Source organism: Carassius carassius, chromosome 50, assembly GCF_963082965.1.
Source record: "Carassius carassius chromosome 50, fCarCar2.1, whole genome shotgun sequence".
In the NCBI taxonomy this organism is placed as follows: Eukaryota; Metazoa; Chordata; class Actinopteri; order Cypriniformes; family Cyprinidae; genus Carassius; species Carassius carassius.
In genome coordinates, this window is record NC_081804.1 from 15468336 (window position 1) to 15488082 (window position 19747).

At 37.4% G+C, this 19747-nt stretch overlaps 1 protein-coding gene across 1 annotated transcript in view; it reads left to right on the plus strand.

Moving 5' to 3' along the window:
- Positions 1-1015: 1015 nt before the first annotated feature.
- mrpl23 (mitochondrial ribosomal protein L23) overlaps positions 1016-19747 on the plus strand; it is a 29527-nt gene continuing 10795 nt past the window's right edge. Inside the window, exons 1-4 of the mRNA XM_059546703.1 lie at positions 1016-1132; positions 2118-2240; positions 7359-7441; positions 15062-15135. Of these exons, the coding sequence (XP_059402686.1) occupies positions 1116-1132; positions 2118-2240; positions 7359-7441; positions 15062-15135 (297 nt within the window). The 5' untranslated portion in view covers positions 1016-1115. The remainder of the gene's footprint in view (positions 1133-2117; positions 2241-7358; positions 7442-15061; positions 15136-19747) is intronic.

The following is a 19747-nucleotide window of genomic DNA, read 5'->3' on the forward strand; positions in this document are numbered from 1 at the left end:
TTTGCGGTTTTATTGATTTATTTAGCTTATTTACTCATGTTTGTTACAAAGCATCTATTGTGTATCTGATAGACGTCTCTTTTCTAAGTCATGAACTTTTTCTAAACGTCTATTTGATATCTGATATGAAACGTCCAATAGACCTAGGCCTATTGCTGATAAGCAAACACTAGAAAACACGTCTCGCAGATGTAAATGCAGACAGTTAGTCTTCTCCGTGATGTACGTGTAGCCTACTGTAGGGTCCCTGCAAAACACGTACATCACGAAGACGTACATTTGACGTTTACATCTGCAAAACATAGGCTATTGTGCTTGCCCACCTGCAATACATTTATAGGAGGTTTCCTATCAGACGTCAAATAGACGTTTATTCGAGATGTTTATGATTTAGAATGTATCTTAACGACGTCACAGATGCATGCGTCAGACAGACATCTCCGTGATGTACGTGTGCTATGAGGGGAACGTTTCACATTTTGTGCAAAAACAATCCTGTCGAGACCCTGTTATATAAGACATAGACCTACAAACAGTATTACTTTGGTTAAGCATGATTAGTTAGTGTTTCTGCCTTAAAACAGATACCGGTGTCAAATACTGGTGAAATAGATCTGTAGAAAAATATGAAATGATTCTGGAAAGTTATTAGATTATTTTCATTCCAACAACTTTTTATCAAACCACGTAGGCCTATGCAAAATTGTATACATCTCTCACGTGTAAGTTAAACAAAAAAGTGACATTAGGAAACGACTTCAAGAGATTATGACATTTACATCAAAATAAAAGTTATTATTACATTTGAAATGTATATATTTATCTAAATATCCCAATTTTGATTAACAAAACCCACAGTTTGAAGTACATATTAAACATGCATTTATGCATGCATCGATTCTTCTATTTATTACAAATCTCCATAGGTGTTTATTCAACTGCACTGTCCAATCTATAAACGACAACAGTGTGGAAATCGAGACTTTTATTTTGAAAAAAAAAAAAAAAAACAATTGCGCAGTTTTCACAGCAGTCAGTGCTCGAGGACCTTGAGGCTGGAGCACATGAAAATACAATCAAAACAGCACATGTGATTGTCCGTAACTGAACAGGACATGGCGAAACGGATAATGTGAGTGGTTTCGTGTTATATCTAAATATGAACCGATGTGTTGTTCATGCATATATATAAAAATGTAAATATTACATTATTGATAGTTTGTCCTTCCGAAAATGTACCTGTGTACGTTACTGTGTGTATTATTATACTTGTAAAGTAAGTACTACTTCAAAAAGTGCCACGGTGTTACCATGTTTTGAGGCATGTACCATCTTAACATCATTTTGTAACTTACCATGATAATGTTATGGTTTCCAATACCATGTTTTTTTAGGCATGATACCAGGGTATTACCATGATATTTTTGACATGATAGTAGGAAAATAAAAATACCAATCGTTGGAAAATAATACCATCGTTCTTGTTTACCGGTACCAATGCCCCTGCTGAAAAAAACAAACAAAACGCCCTTAAAACAAGCCTTAGCTGGTTTAAGAAGGTCGAGCTGGTTGGTCATCCTGACTAGAAGTGGTCAAATCAAATCCCTTCATAAAGTAGCCTGTTTTAACCAGTTATGACCAGGATGGAAGACCAGCTAAAAAAGAAAGAAAAAAGAAACATTACTGGTGTGCATCTTGAGACAAAACAAAGGCACTGATATATTACAAGATCAGTCGGTGCAAGTTTCTTTCAGTTGAAACAGCTCAGACTTACACTTTAGACTAGGTTTAAGCCTTGTCTATGAAACCAGGGGAGAAACTGGGTAATACTATAGTAAAGACATGTTGTTTTTACAAATGATAGTAAAATGATGCTCTTTGAAGTATTTGAGTATGACGTAAAGATCTTGGTAAATGCATATGGTATGAACAAAACTGTAGCATAGTTTTTCCACATATTAGTAAGAAATTGGAGCATTTCATTAGAGACAACTGGAAATTATATGTATATATGTTTTTGTGTGTGAAATGCAGGGCTCCTCAAGTCATGAAATGCAATTAATCCTCTAAAAATGTATTTAATGTAGTTTTATGTCATTTCTCTTTTATTTGTTCAGATATCCTTTATACCAGCTCGGTAACCCACAGCTGAGAATATTCCGGCCCACCTTCAACCTGACCCTGGTCAGACCCGGCAAAGAACAGCCACCTGATACAGTGCAGTTTCGCATTCCTATGGAGTACGTGTTTCATGTCATTTTCATCAATGATACCAATTGTGTCAAACATTAAAGGGGTCATATGATGCGATTTCATGTCTTCCTTTTCTTTGGTGTGTTAAAAACTGTCGGTGCATGCAGAAGATTTGTAAAGTTGCAAAGATTAAAGTCTCAAACCAAAAGAGATATTCTATTTAAAAGTTATCGGTCCATGCCCTCCTAAAATGCCTCGTTCAAACACGTCCCCACATGTTTACGTCACTGTGTGGAAATATTTGCATAACACTGCCCAAATGTAAACGCAAAGAAAGAAGGCGTAACTTTTATTCTCGCTATAGTATTGTTGCTGCCACCATGTCGTGGAGATGCTGTGTGTTTCGTTGCGAAAGCCAAACTACTTTGTTTGAAATTCCAAAACACAACTAGAAATCAGTGGTTAAAGGGATAGTTCACCCAAAAAGGAATTTTTTTTGTTTATCTGCCTACCCCCAGGGCATCAAAGATGTAGGTGACTGTTTCTTCAGTAGAACACAAACAAAGATTTTTAACTCACACCGTTGCAGTCAGTCAGTCTTATAATTTATGTGAATGGGAATCATGGCTTTGAGAGTCAAAAAACGTACAAAACTAAATTAAACCCTGTGGTTCGTGACGATACACTGATGTGTAAAGACATGAAATGATCGTTCTGTGCAAGAAACTGAACAATATTTATATAATTTTTTACATCTCATTCACATTGACACTCTATCTACAATCTCAATCAGGAGTGTCAATGGTCCATTTGAGAGATAGGTGGCAGTAATGCACTTATAAATCTGCGATCTGCTGTAAAGCAAAAAGAAGATGCCAAATGAGCAATCTGAAGAAGTAGATGCAAACATGCTCAGGACGTCATTGCGGTGAATCAGAGATAAAATATATATATACTGTTCAGTTTCTTGCACAGACCGATCATTTCATGTCTTTACAGCCGACCCGCAGAGTTTAATTTGGTTTTGTTTGTGCATGTTTTTTTTTGACTCCCAAACCATGATTCCCAATTTCCCATTGACTTCCACTTCATAAGACTGACAGACTGCAACGGTTTGAGTTAAAAATCTTTGTTTGTGTTTTACTGAAGAAACCGAGTCACCTGTATCTTTGATGCCCTGGGGGTAGGCAGATAAACTTCAAATTGAAATTTTTGGGTGAACTATCCATTTAAGTTTTATTTACAACACTGTTGCAAAACAGTACAACCCAAATATTCGAGTGTGTGCAGCGCATTTTACAGAGGAAAGATTCTTGAACCTGTTAAGGGGTGTAACATTTTCAGCACAAGCTTGAGGTATTTGGCCAATCACAATGCACTGGATAGCAGGCCAATCAAAGCACACTGCGCTTTTCAAAACGATGAGCTTTGTAAAAATCGATGCATTTCAGAAAGGCGGGGCATAGAGGAGCAACAATAATGTACAGTATGAGGAAAATGTATTTTTTGAACTTTTAACAGCACAAACATTGCATTACACCAAATACACAAAATAATGTTCTTTTTATAAACGTCATATGACCCCTTTAAAATGCCCTTTTTGCAATGATGTATTTACATTATTTTCCAGTAGGTGGCAGACAAATCCCACAAATCCATTTCACCTTTGCACTGTAAATGGCAGTGTGGGAATCTTGCACATGATTATCAGAAATAATTAAACCATCTTAAGTGACGCTTAACTATAATTGCAGACCGGTTAGATGCAACACAGCATTCTGTAACAAAACCCGGGATGACGTTTCCGTGCGGCGGTTGCATGGTCAGTGATGCCTCGGAGCTCCCTTGCCTGTCTCAAGATTTGTTTACAGCTCATTCACCTACTTAAAATCCACCTTCTCGTTCCTTTATTGGTGACGTTTGTTAAACGTCACTAAAAATACAGCCATAATTATTGCATTGCGGTGTTGTAACATGAAACAGGCAGTCAGACTGTTAATAACGGGTCTAATCAGAGTCCACACAAGAAAAGAGGACAAAGTCTGCTTTGTTTTCTGGAGAACCTCAGGGCGTACATCTAAAACAGTGATGGTGCAGCCTTGTTCCTCAGTTATTATTCCGCCAGTATGTGTTCCAAACCGCACACGTTTGTAATTGGGCTATATGCTATCACTTGCGCAAATGCTTAGAGGAAGCTTCTTCTTTTTTTACCTGCTTTTACTTCTTTGTTTTTACAGACTGTTTTGTGATCTTAAGTGTCTTAATCCGCACCAGGCATCCTTGTCACCTGATTCTAAACATTTCCTGCCTGTGCAATCAAAGGAAATGTATTTTTTCTTCTTCTTGTTTTGGAACCACTGCCTCCTCATTGGACATCAAGATCTGTTTTGTCTCCTCCAGAGCTTCGTTTGACACGGTCCCATCGCAAACAGTATGAAAGTAGACAAGGCAACAGAGGTATCATTAAAACATTAAAGACATCCCCCTCTTCACTTTCTACTTTTCAAAGATACCCTCCACTTTGGCAAGACGTTGTTTTGCTTGAAACCAACCTGGTTTGCATAGTGATTATCAGAGCCAAATAATTTCAAAGCACTTGTTTTTGTGAAAGAGGGCCTCTTTTCAAAGTGTTTTTACTTGCAGGATTTGTTTAACCTCGTTTATTTATGATCCTATGTGCCTTTTAAGTATTTGATTTAGCATCAACATTTGATCTTTCATCTTTTTATTTACTTTTTTTTTTTTATGATTTCATTTTAATGATCTTTTCTTAGTTCATTAAAGCTATTTGTCCACTCTCTTGCCGCCTTTATTAGTCCCAGTGGTGTGAATGTAACCTAGAGGTCACCGGCTAACAAAAGATCCCTCTTTTTTTGGATTTCCTCAAAATTTTTAGTGTTTTGTCCCTCTACCTCTGAGTCACCTACTTGGAAAGCCTTTGAAATGGGCGGTGTGAGTGCACATGTTTAGAGATGAGTGTGGACTGTTTATGTGTGAAGGGTGGGGCGCAGCTCAAACTCGCAGAAGAGGGGATTGAACAACAAGGAGGTCTCTATCTTTATGAGACGTCAGCGCTTACAAAAGATAAGCCACACAGGCGTAAGGCACTGTTTACATCTGCTGAAGGTCATGACTGTGTTGCCCAGTGCTTCATTTAATAGATTCTATGGAGTGGAACTGAGAAACGTTGTCCAAACAGAAAAAACTAAAAAACAATTACAGTATTGGTTTGTCTTTATATCTGAGATTCCCAAACTTTTTTTTGGTCAGCCGAACCTAAAACATTTTCAATTGTAACTTGATATTTCATTTATTTACATGATTTAAAAAACAAATATATTTAATATTAGATTTTAAGTAAGTGGTTTATTTGATATAGAAAGTAAATAAACAATTTTGAAACAAAAACTATATTATGACTACATTTTCATCAACTTACCAAACCCCTGCAGTTCCCTCATTAACCCACAGGGGTTTGCGAATGACAACATTATCATGGGGAAAAAAAGAAAATACTATAGGAATATGTTGTAGGATAAACTAAAACCGTATTAAATTTCCCATATCAAAGAGTAACTTGAAACTTTAATGATGTTGCTTTTCTTCCTTCCAAGATAAAGTGTCAGAAATGTGCTTATGTGGGGTCGAGTCCAGTTAGTTTGGTTTGCCCCTCTGACCTAAAATATTTACTATTATGGCTCAATATTTCATTAATTTAACAACCTTTTTTACACAATTTAACAAAATATGAAATCTTTTAGTCAGTTTTTTTCTCATTGTTTTTAAATGTATTTACATTTTAAATACATGTAAAAAATGTATTTTAATTATACCGTGTTTAATAAATTATGTGCAACTGACAAACCCCTAGAAGGTTCACAAACTCTTTTATATTTGCAATATTTTGTCACTCTTCACTATTTTGTCTTTGATAGATGAAGTGGAAAATGTCATGAAATAGAAAAGAAAGAAAGAAAGAAAGAAAGAAGGAAAATGGGATTAGAATATGTTGCAGGCAAATTCGACCCTGCATTTCTCATCTGAGCACCAAGGTTCAATGTGATGGTTTTTCTACCTTACTAGATGAAGTTTTAGAGATGTGGCCGGGTGGTTTAAATGCACTTTCCAGACACACTGAGCTGTGTCTCTCATGTGGTGTCGATACCACTGTGCATTGGGTCCCAGTCCTCCTCAAAAAGCCTAAAAAGGAGATTGATACAAAATTCAATCTTGTCTTTTAACTCATATAATAACATCAGACGATACAGGCCTATACAGTGCTAGACGTCGATGGGGAAGCAAAGGTTTTTCCTGTTGGCAGAGCTGTCGAGGTCACCAGGGGGCTGGAATTAAAAAAGATCTCAGTTTCTCCACTCCAAGATCTCAGAAAGCACTTAGGTCTGCTAACTGTTCCTCTCACTGTAGCTCGAGTGCTCTGCTCTCTAGGAAATCGCCTCACTCTCTCACTTTCACACAGACAAACGCACACTTGTACACATCTCCTCTCTCACATAAATTACACGGCCAAAACTCCACTCAGCTTCATTGAAATCTGGGCATCACACACTGGTGCTCTCTCGGAAAGATGTGCGTACAATATTCTTTCCGAAGGAGCATTTGTTTGTTGGGTTTCTTGGAAACCCTCACCTTTAAAAAATGTAAAAAAATTACATGGACAGACTTGTGATAAACATCCTTGTTTTTCAAAGCAGTTCATTATGTTGTTCCCGTTAGCTCCGGTGTCATATTTTCTGAATGGTTCTCATTAATGTAATGATACAGTTTTCATTTGTTTGTTCAAGAAAGCATGTCAGAAAATGCATTTTATGTAATTTCAGTTCTCGAGAAACAGAATGTTTCCAAAATAACTTGGGTTTTCTCAGAATTGGGTTCTCCAGAGATGCAGATGAACATATTTTGCCACCTGTGAAATTCTGAAGCTTTCATCTTTAATTTTGTTATGTGGGTGGGGTGGGGTGGGGTGGGGTTGTGGGGTCACAATAATTTTGGCACTTAAAAAAACAAAAAATGTTGGAAATCTCTGTATTAAATGCTTCCATATGACATGAATCTTAAGGTCTTACTTCAATACACCATAGATTCTCATATTTTGTTCCCTTACTCCATGGAAACTCTGAACCTCTATCTGTTTCAATTTCTTCAAGAATGACCAAGTTTGATGTCAGAAATTATCTAGAGAAGATCTACAGCGTTCCTGTTGCAGCTGTACGCACAAGGATCCAATACTGTGAGTAAATCTTTCTGTCATTATAATTTAATCTTGTTAGTGAAGAGTATTTAAAACTCATTCTGGTTTTATTAAACATTTTTTTTTTACAAGACAAAAATTAAAAATATATTTTATCCCATTCATATGTAAACAATTATAAGTAAGCCATCTTACTTATATCCATGTAACGGTTGCTCAGTGTGGTATTAGTCCCACTGTGATTGATTAGCTGAATAAAAAGTGGTAGTCATGATCGCTGTGTTTTACCCAAATTTGAACATTCTTCAGCTCTTGGCACAAGCGTAAAATAAATGCGTAGCATTTTAAAAAATGCGGCACTGCCATTGAAAACAATATTAAAATATGTTAGCCTTGGGGGGGGGGGGGTGCTTTGGTGGAAAAACGGCATGAAACGGTGTATCTGTGCCACCATAAAACAATGATTTTGGGGTGATTCTGGGGTGATCATTATGATTTTGTGTAAGTTTAATAAACTGATAGTTTTTTTTGCAATATTTTATGAAGTTATACTTGCTTTTCTGTTTGGTATTACCAGTATTTTAAACTGCACAGCTTTATTTTGAAAAGACACATTAAGTGTTAAACTTTCAATTGCATCAAGTCTCATGTATCTTTAGCATCTTGTGCTATAACTGTTGCATTTTAAAGATGGCTTGATGATTAAAAAAAAAAGTGTCAAGACCTCTCCATTCCGGTTTATTCCAGTACGTTCCGGCCAGCTGTTTTTGAATGCAAGAGCATGTCCAGTGAGCATCCCCTCACTATTTTGCACCTCTGCTTACTAATTTTTTTAAATATTTTTTTTTGGTCTACTCTCCTAGCAACGCAAGCCAAACTCAGCTGACAGTAGAAGTTATGGGTCCCAACATCTCATCAGTGTTCTGTGTTTATCACTTGTTTTTGCACTCATGGGGTGGTCGTTCACCTACAGTAAATGGATAATATGTACAGTGTGTTTGTCAATGAGAATAATCAATACTGACAAGATGTTATGGAGATACTTGACAGTTCAGCGGAAGTTTGAATTAGATGTATAAACATATGGCTAATTCAGGGAACTGTGTTTTCAGAATTTGGATGAAGTGGGAGACACTGTGGGAGGGAAGGAGAGGGAAGTTTAAAGAAGGAGTGGTTTGCGTGATTCCGCTCACAGCTGCTTATCTCTCCATCCATGGCCGTAGCATTCCAATCGACAGTTGTCCTAGGATGCCCTGCCCTGTTTATTCTTCACAAGTTTGCCAATAGTGTTACACAACCGTGTTTCTTTTTCTTTACAGTCATTGTTAAAGGAGTGGTTTACCCAAATTTGAAACTTTTATCATTTAGTTATTTACCATCATACCAGTTGTTTTTCTGTGGAACACAAAAGGAGATTTTTTAATTCCCATGCAGCTGTTTTTTTATATACAATGACAGTTCATAAGTGAATTGTATTTGTTAGATGCAGAAAAAAAAAACTTATTCCTAACCCTAACCCTAACCCTATAATAAAAACCCTATATTCACCCTATTCATCCTTCTTTTTGTTTTGTTTTGTTTCATTTATTAATTTGGTTATTTTGGATCCTGTAAAAAATTTTTGTGTTTTTTTTTTAATTTTTATTATTATTAAAATGTCAAAATCCTCTACCTGTGAAATGTCAGACTTCGGGAAGTGTTTGCCGGATATCTCCAATCATTCTGGAAGTATTTCTATATTTTTATAATTCATTTTTTTTAAAGTTAAAGCTCTGTAAGACACTTATCAAGCCAACCACCTACGAGGTCAGTCACAATAGTACAAAATATGTATTTCGGCAAAAACCTTCATGAAAATAAGACAAAAAGGTACAAGACTGTGTACTTAATCGCTGTGAACTCAATCCCATAAATCATTGCAAATGATATATATTGTATGTAGATTTAAACAATATATTTTAAGCTCACAGTATGAATGTTTTTAAAGGTTTGTAAGTTATCGTTTAAAAGCGATTTCCTTATGAAGACAATTAATGCCATTTTGATTCAGGAACCTGGCTGTTGCACTCTATAGGTGGCAAGCTTTCATTCAGATCTGCCTGCATCCGGTCAACAACCAATGGATAGAAACCCGGCCTGTCCCGTCCTTCTTCTTTTATAATCCATTTAGTTCAAAATTTGAATCACAATACAGTAAAAAATATCTGTCGCTATTTCAGTTTCAATGGGACTTTAAGTCACTATCATCTGTTCAAATAGTTAAAAAACATTTCATGATTTCATTTTACTTGACATTACACAATTTATTAGGCCTAATCCGTATAAAATCGTACATGTTTTGAGCTTTTTCTTTTCAGTGAATTAATTTGGTTGGCAGACCGAACAAACAGTTAATTCACAAATCTGAGTTCTGAACTCAGTGTATCAGTGATTTGCAGTTCTTAAAGTACACATGAAATCAAAATTGACTATGTTTATCTTGTTAGCGCACATTGCTATTTTTGTGGTGAACAATTCATCCTTGCAAGTCAATCCACAAAAAAAAAATGTTTGCCTTCGTAATCTTTAATACAAATCTGAGAATGCTCCTCCCCTTTAAAATCGACGGACCTTCTGTGTGACTTAAGGCATGAGCCTAAGCACGCCCCTCCAACGGTCAGTGCCCCGTGAGTGTTGACAGCGCGTTCTGAATGAAATGCCTTCTTTACTACATCCAATCAGTTCGCGGTAGAAAAACAAATAAACCACAGCTCTGCTTTCCTCATTCAATATTCCAAGTACATCAAAATACAGAAGTAAAATCGGTCGTAAACTTCCAGTTCACGTGGACTTTAAGTTAACAGCTTACTTTAGGGAAGATTTCAGTGAATCGAGTTTAGGTTCGTCTGAAATATCATGTGACTTCAGAAAACATTGAATATAGTGCTTAAGTTGTATCGACCACATTTAATGAAGCTTTTAAGGATTTATTTATTTTCTTTTGATCTTAACAGCTGTAGTCACTTTGAGCTGTCATGGTATGGAAAATATTTGCATGCAATTCTTCAAAATATCTAGTTTTCCACATAAGAAAGTAAGGGATTGAAACAACATGAGGGTGACTAAATGACGTCATTTAAAAAAAATCTTAACTGTTCCTTTAAAGCAGTGGTGACCAGCTTTTTTAAGCCCAAGTTCCCTGACCTCAGCTTTTATGAACAACAAGATCTACCTATTGAAGAATTGATAGAAAAAGACATCCCAGGTAGTACTTCCAATTTGAGGCCTTTTTATTTACTGTTTTAATTAGTAATTCACAGATCATAACCGATTAAATATCCGTAACCATTGGAAATTAGAGGCAACCACTGCATTTTAATCACAATCCAAACAAAGATGCTACACACGTTGCACAAGCAATTGTTTTTTATTTGAATTACATTGTATAATTTCAGGATTTAAAACAAAAACAGAATGGTCTGACTTAAGGTTTTATTTATTATATATATTTTTTTGCTTCATAAAACCATAGACTGTATAAAATAAAACACATCTGCATGAAACAAAAATAGTAGGTCTGAATGAGGTGCAAATTCACTCTCTGACAGCAGGTGGCACTTACGAACCAGCCACAATATATCAGTTCCTAGGTTACCACTATAAACAAAGCAGAGCTGTGATTTATATGGTAAGAGGCGAAGAAAATGCCACTGCCATAAAAACCTTTCTTTCTCAAAAAAAGATTCTTTCTCAAGACAGTCCTCTTCAGTGATTAACATTAACATAACCCCACACCCCCAATTCAATTTTTATATTTTCTTACTATATTTCAACCATCAGGAACACAGTGGGCTATTGTTCTCTGCCTGCTAACAGTATTTTCTCCTCTTTGCGCTCGTCTTCAGTGTCTCTGCCATCTGTTAATTCCTCTTGACAGACACTGGCATGAGGTCTTTTTCTTTATCACTGCTCCAGTAGATCCTGAAAATAACAGGAAAATACAGTACAAAGAATGGAAAAATAATGCATTTTTGTATTTATTGCACTGTTATTTTTGGGTTCTACTGGAACAGTGATAAAGATCGCGATTGACAGGTTGGCAACCACTGCTTTAAAGCATAAAGGTTATGTTAATATATCATAAACAATAATGCCTGAGGGTAAGTAAATAATGTTAGGATTATTACAGGCTTTACCGTCTGGTTAACGCAGAGGGAACCACTTTTACGAGCTGCCAATTGGGTTTTTGCCACTGGGATTGTTTTCCGTGCTGTTTCCATGCCAACGTTGGAGAGGGCCAATAAGCAAAGTGGCCATTTTTATAGCCACAACATAAAAGCTGAAAAAAATGTGGAACACCCATTAGGTGAAATAGACCACGACAGAGAAGGTGTTCACTCTGCGTCATGGGCTCTACGCTGCTGATGGTTTAAAGGATGTGGAGAAAAGGGGGGCACCGGTGGAACCCCCAGGCTCAAGGCGTCTATTCTTTTTCCTACCAAGTATTTTGAAAAGGGTTTCTATAACTACCCCTCAGGCCTGGGATTTGTAATATAATAGTAACCAGCCAACACACAACCTCAAAAGAGAGCTTGATTGAATATTTATTTATACTATATAATGTTGGGTGGGAGTATGGGAATGGAAACAGGGATCGCATACATGAACAAAAGCGCTTCTCACCTGTTTTTGGGGTTGACCATCCAGCTAACCCTAAATGGAGGGAGTGTTTGTGTTTATAGGTTTTCCTTGTACTAGTAAAGTAAGACTGCCAACAGGGGCGCTGCACAAGATCCCGGGCCCTATGCATAGGCAGTCCTAATGGGCCCCCCTCCCCTTAAAAAAATATATATTCCAGCAGGTTTTAAGGAGAGATTTCTCCGCAAATCTTCTTGACTTTACTATATAAATCTCATATAATTTCAAACCTTATATCATTGCAGAATATTCTTCTGTGGAAGGGGAATCTAAAGAAAAGGCCCTTGAATTGTAGCACACACGTTATATGTAGCACAGTTAAATTGCAATTTTTTGGTCTTTTTTTTTTTTTTTTAGCTTAGTAGACGTGGTCACTATGAACTTGTTGAATGAAAAAGAGCTGCATGATGAACTATAAAGTACCTTTCAGACTTAACTAACCAAATGTCATGCTGTGAAGAAATTTTAATGTGAAAAACAGTATACTGTTGTTCACAGAGTGCGTCCTGTCATATGTTTTTAATGATTTAATCTTTTATATACTTCTCCTACTGTCTTTTATTTGTTTTTTTTTTTATTAAGTGATTTGGTTCTTGACTCCTTTCCCTGGGTTCTTGTGAATATTATCCAGCAGGCTTTGTGCAGTTACATCACAGTTAACAGGACTAAAGACATGGGCTTCTTAACAGATAAACCCAGCCCTGTCTTACCCCAAAAGACATATTGGGTATCTGAGCTGTTCTGCAAAACATAATATTCTTTGAAGGTGTAATTCTGTCAATGCAAATACACCCAGCTGCAACTTCGTTATATAGTAGGATGTTAGAGTGGTTATTTTTATATCCCCTGAGCTCTTACTAGTCAGCACTGATCAGATACAGTGAGGGGGGACATTATTTGATCTCTTGCTGATTTTGTACGTTTGCCCACGGACAAAGAAATCATCAGTCTATAATTTTATTGATAGGTTTATTTGAACAGTGAGTGACAGAATAACAACAAAAATCCCGAAAACTGCATTTAATATATATATATATATATATATATATATATATATATATATATATATATATATATATATATATATATAAATATATATATATATATATATATATATATATATATATATATATATATATATATATAAAATTGATTTGCATTTTAATGAGGGAAATAAGTATTTGACTCCTTCCACAAAACATGACATAGTACTTGGTGACAAAACCCTTGTTGGCAATCACAGGGGTCAGCTGTTTCTTGTAGTTGGCCACCAGGTTTGCACACATCTCAGGAGGGATTTTGTCCCACTCCTCTTTGCAGATCCTCTCCAAGTCTCCAAGGGGTGGTGTTGGCGCAGTGGATAAGACGCATGCCTTTGGTGTGAGAGACCCGGGTTCGAATCCACTGTGAGACACCAATCTGTCCCTGAGCAAGACACTTAACCCCTAGTTAATCCAGAGGCGTGTGACCTCTGACATATATAGCAATTGTAAGTCGCTTTGGATAAAAGCGTCAGCTAAATGAATAAATGTAATGTAAATGTAAGTCATTACGGTTTCGAGGCTGATGTTTGGCAACTCAAACTTTCAGCTCCCTCCACAGATTTTCTAAGGGATTAAGGTCTGGAGACTGGCTAGGCCACTCCAGGACGTTAATGTGATTCTTCGTGAGCCACTCCTTTGTTACCTTGGCTGTGTGCTTTGGGTCATTGTCGTCTTGGAATACCCATCCATGACCCATTTTCAATACCCTGGCTGAGGGAAGGAGGTTCTCACCCAAGATTTGATGGTACATGGCCACGTCCATCGACCCTTTAATGCGGTGAAGTCATCCTGTCCCCTTAGCAGAAAAACACCCCGAAAGCATAATGTTTTCACCTCCATTTTTGACTGTAGGGATGGTGTTCCTGTCATAGGCAGCATTACTCCTCCTCCTCCTCCAAACATGGCGAGTTGAGTTTGATGCCAAAGAGTTCGATTTTGGTCTCATCTGGCCACAACACTTTCATCTAGTTCTCCTCTGAATTATTCAGATGTTCATTGGCAAACTTCAGACGGGCCTGTAAATGTGCTTTCTTGAGCAGGGGGACCTTGCGGGCGCTGCAGGATTTCAGTCCTTCACGGCGTAGTGTGTTACCAATTGTTTTCTTGGTGACTATGGTCCCAGCTGCCTTGAGATCATTGACAAGATCCTCCCTTGTAGTTCTGGGCTGATTCCTCACCGTTCTCATGATCATTGAAACTCCACAAGGTCAGATCTTGCATGGAGCCCCAGACCGAGGGAGAATGACAGTTATTTTGTGTTTCTTCCTTTTGCGAATAATCACACCAACTGTTGTCACCTGTTGTCAAGCTGCTTGGAGAGTCTTGTAGCCCATTCCAGCCTTGTATAGATCTACAAACTTGTCCCTGACATCCTTGGGCAGCTCTTTGGTCTTGGCCATGGTGGAGAGTTTGGAATCTGATTGATTGATTGCTTCTGTGGACAGGTGTTTTTTATACAGGTAAAAAAAAATAGATTAGGAGCACTCCCTTTATTAAAGTGTTCCTAATCTCATCTTTTTACCTGTATAAAAGACACCTGGGAGCCAGAAATCGTACTGATTGATAAGGGATCAAATAAGGGATCAAATAGTCATTTCACTCATTAAAATGCAAATCAATTTATAACTTTTTTTTAATGCATTTTTCTGGATTTTTGTTGTTGTTATTCTGTCTCTCACTGTTAAAAGTAACCTACCATTAAAATTATAGACCGATCATTTAAGTGGGCAAACATGTAAGATCAGCAAGGGATCAATTTTTTTTTTCCTCACTGTATTGCTGGTTGAGATATTAGTTGTTGAACAAACACATTAATAGTATTTACTTTGTAGCAGTATGTTTTATTACAATTTCTTTAGGCAAAATAAAAACAAGTCATTTTTGCAATAAAATTTTAACTTAATACTCTTAACCACCTTTTTTTTTTGCTTCTACCAAGGTACAAACAAGAAACGAAACCACTTAAACCAGCGAGTGAAGAGGCCAGATTACAAAGTGGCATACGTTCAACTGGTGAGTGTTATCCTGTTGTGACATGTATTGTTAAAGTCCCCATCTGTACTTGTGGTCTCTTCTGGCCATCTTGAATTTCAGAAAGTGCCCCCATCATTAATACAGGACAATTCAAAGTGGAGGGCATCAACTGTAAAATAACCTTTCAATACTTTTATTATGGGTGCTTGTGTCAGATGTATTTTTTTAGTTGAAGTTATTAAACAAAACAAGACCCCCTTGAGAAACCGGATGCTTGGATGTTTGTGCTCCTCATTTTTGTTTATTCGTTGTTTTGAAAGCCCATCACAACCTATGTTCCTTTGAAAAACCTTAAGGCACAGGTACTCTTTGATGCGAAACCCTCACCTTATTGTGTTCGACTCCCTGAGTCCATGCACTGCTTGTTTAGTTTCTGTCTCCCACATATTCGCTCCTGCCCTCCTGAGAAAGGCAGCAGTTAAGTTTATCTCGTTGGCCAAGAAGGCAAGAGGTCGTCTTTGGTTACATGCCAGACTTTGTGCAGGAATTATAGTACAAAGTTCTCAGAGAGCTATGGTTATTATCATGGGTGGATGCGAGAGTTGTTTCTTGGGGCATCAGAACGTTAGCGTTGGTCGTGATCCAGTGGCGAACCGCACTGCTGGGTTCACACCTGCTTTTGGGCTGAGCCCTGGGCTGTTGATACAGAACATGTTTGAAGTATGCCGGGGTGAAAATACCTTAATCTGATCTTTGATTCATTTGGGAAAGCTGCTTTTGTTTCTTTACGGTTTTTAGTTTTCAAGAGAAGCATTAGATTGTTTGCTCTCTTTTTTTCTTTCATCCATCAATCAAGGCAGGGATAAATAATTAAAGTTGTCAAAACAGAGAAGCTTGTAATGGGATACATACAAAAAAAAAAAAAAAATGAATATTTAAAGGTGAACTTCCTCTTGACGAGAGTTGAATGACTTCCTGTGTGGCTTTGCCCCATCAATTGAACCTTCCCATAAACCCAGTTAGGGACTTGTATCTAGAGCATATCTGCATCCTGTTCCTAACATTTGTCTTTTTTCAGATGCAGTGCCATATTTGCTTGAACATTTCAGGAGAGAACTATTTTCTTGTTGTTCAATCTTTCAAAAAGTCCTGCCTATTTATTTGAATAACATGCAAGCTAAAGAATCTCAGACTGTGGCGAAAAACACTGATATGAAACCAAATTTCCAGCCACTTTCTTCTCCTCCAGCAGGTCTGCAAAGAGAAAAAACACTGCCCAAGAAAAGCCCTCCTTTCTTTTCAGTGGTGGGTAAAAACAAGATTGTTCCTAATTGACACCACATGTGGGGGAGTGTTCTGTGGTTGGATACCCTCAACGGTTCCCCCCACCGGCCCTTCCCCCCAATGCACTACATCAGCTAATATTCCAGAGGCAATACGGTGAGGAACGCTAACCCCCCCCCCCCCCCCCCCCAAACCCCCCAGTTTTACAAACTCCAGGTTAGTTGAAAAAGCCATGTGTTAGTACGGTTCCTTGACGGCCACTATCTCATCAGACCTCCCCATTGTGGGGAGGAGTCTGGGAGGAGAGAGAGTTCATCAAAGAGGAGGGAGGGGGTTGCGGATGGAGTCGACACATGAAGCGAGGTGAGCGAGGGCACCATGGAGCCGTGCCAGAACAGGGAGGTCCAGACAGGGGTCAGGGAAATCTTAAGCAACATAAAATCTTAAGACAATATCAAGGCTTTACGTATGACCGCTTTGTATGTAGTGCTCTAGTTAAATGCAATGTTATCCTATGCTTCCCTTTGCAAGGCCATGACCTTTTTGGTCCTGGTCTAAAGGTTCTGTTTGATGATGTCGCGTCCGTAGTTTTCTGGGCTGGTTGGCACATATGACATTTTATTGTATAGACACTCTGTATCAGAACCACTTACCCCTACACTGAATTTCACTAATCTGTACTGTTGTAGTACTGTTGTATAATTTGCCGGCGTTTTGCTTAACTATAAACTGCCCCACAAAACCAAGATTTTGCGGGAACACTCAAGTTTGCCCGCTTGTCGACAACAACTGTTTATTTTTGTCCCACCAGCTTTTTCCACAAGGGTCTTGTGGCAAGCATCAGTATTTGGAAAGACAAGGCAACTGTTGTTGGTACTAATGGATGTTTGTTGTTTTTTGTGAGCTTGTTGTTGAGTCGTTGTTTTTTGGGGCCGTGTTTCGGTCTGGATCAGCTGGTAGCCAGGCTACCTTTCAGATCGGATCACAATGTTCCACCTGAACTTGTGAGCACAGTCTGCTCTATTACCACTGAACAAAAACCGAGTGAAACTCAACCTTGCTAAGTAATACTATTATTTTTCTTTTCAAATGGGTTCCTTCCTGTTACACACATCTCCCCTACTGAGTGCCCTGCACAAATTAACACCCTTGCAATTTTTGTTGTTTTAAGTTGATGGCTCGTGAAAGTTCACATTGCGATCTTATCAACACTAGATGGCAACATTTGGCTTCAGTGGTATTGAATGAATGTAGGGCCCTACAATGTTGCTGTAATGTTTTACAGCTCAGAGTACTGTAAGCCAAAGTAATGAAAGAAGAAAACTGGCATGTCTATTAGTTATTCACGTTGCATGCCTTCTAACATGTTTTGAAATATTAATTTCACAAGCAATGAGAGAATCAAGTTTATAACTGTAGAATAGAAAAGGTATGAGAAATTTGTCATTTAGAAAAGTTACTATGTTATCATTGTACTGTTAAACAGAAAAGATACAGGGTAAGTTTGTCTTTTAGAAGAGGTACAAGGTAAGTTTATCATCAAACGGTAGAATAGCAAAGGTACAAGGTAAGTTTGTCTTGTAGAAAAGGTACGGCGTAAGTTTATCATTGTACTATAGAACAGATAAGGAACAAATTAAAGGGTTAGTTCACCCAAAAATTAAATTAGCCCATAAATTACTCGCCCTCAAGTCATCCTAGGTGTATATGACTTTCTTCTTTCAGACGAATGCAGTCAGAGTTATATTAAAAATTGTCTTTGATATTTCAAGCTGTTTAATGGCACTTCATAGGTGTTGCAGTACATCAGTCCAAAAGAAGTGAAATAAAAAGCGCCCATCCTTAATAAAAAGCTGTTTCTCACAAGGCTCGGGGGGTGAACAAAGTTCTCCTGTAGCTAATTGATGCGTTTTTGTAAGAAAAATATCTAAATTTAAAATGCAATAATAAATGTACTCTAGCTTGTGCTCACTGTAGTGCAAGGAAGCAGCTCCAGGCGGATGACATATGAGGTCGGCGTTGTGCATGCACTGCTCAGGAGTGACGAACGGTGAAGTGCAGGGGAGAGATCAAAACGAAACAACGGTCACTAATTAGAAGTGTAAATGAGGATTTGTAAAATATAATTTCTGAGGATTTCGATAGAAGCCAAGAGGAGCAAACTTTGCTTGTTTTGCTCCTGTTAACGAACATTGGTTTCATGAGACTCACTGGCGCATGCGCTACACCGACCTCATACGTCATCCTCCCGGAGCTGCTTCCATGTACAACTGTAGGCGCAAGCTACATTAAAGTAATTATTACATTATGAATATGGATATTTTCCTTACAAAAACGTATTGATGTGTTTGGCCTTTGCAACAACCACTGAGTGCCATTAAACAGCTTGAACGTTCAAAGACAATTTTTTATATAACTCCGACTGGAGTCATCTGAAAGAATAAAGTCATATACACCTAGGATGACTTGAGGGGGAGTAATTTATGGGCTAATTTTCATTTTGGGTGAACTAACCCTTTAAGTTGGAAATTTTGAAAAAGTATGAGGCACATTTATCATTGTACTGTAAAACTGAAAAGGTTAACCGGCATAAGTTGAGTTTATAATTTTTTCAATAAAAAGCTACTTGTTAGGTTTGTTATAACAAAGGCACAGTGTAAGTTTAACATTGTATAATAAAAAAGGTATGATTTATACATAGGTTATAAACATTTTTTTTAAGTGTTTTTGGCTGAAGCTATTAACACTAACTCCATCCACCACTACACTAACAATTTACCAAAGGATAAAACATGTAATTTGTTAAAAGAAGCTTAAACTCGATTAGTGACGGTAACGTGGTAAGCTTTAGGGTATCCTGTAGGTAATTCCAAGAGGAGGCGGCATTATATGTAAAACCTTTTTTCCCCTATCTCTGTTCGAACCCTATGAATTTTGAGGTGCAATAAATTATTTGAGCGGAGTTTGTAGCGTCTGTGTAATTTGAGAAGTTGAGAGACAAATAATGTGGATTAAGACTGCAAATCGACTTATAAATAAAACAATACTACCAATTAAAACTTATTCGGGTATGCAAGAATGGTAACTCTGCCTTCTCATATAAAATGCAGTGATGCGTTTGATAGCTACACCCAGTAATAAAACTTAAGGCATTATGGAACACTATATCAAGTTTTTTTAAGTAATGTGTTGGGGCATTCATATATAATATATCTTCATAATCCAACAAAGGTAGAAATGTTGCAGATACCACATATTTTCTAGCTTTAAATAAAAATAAGGTTCTGTTTCTGTAATAAAAACCAAGTTTTAGCTTAGGTTTGGAAATTAATTTGTCGATATGCACTTTAAAACTTAACTGACTATC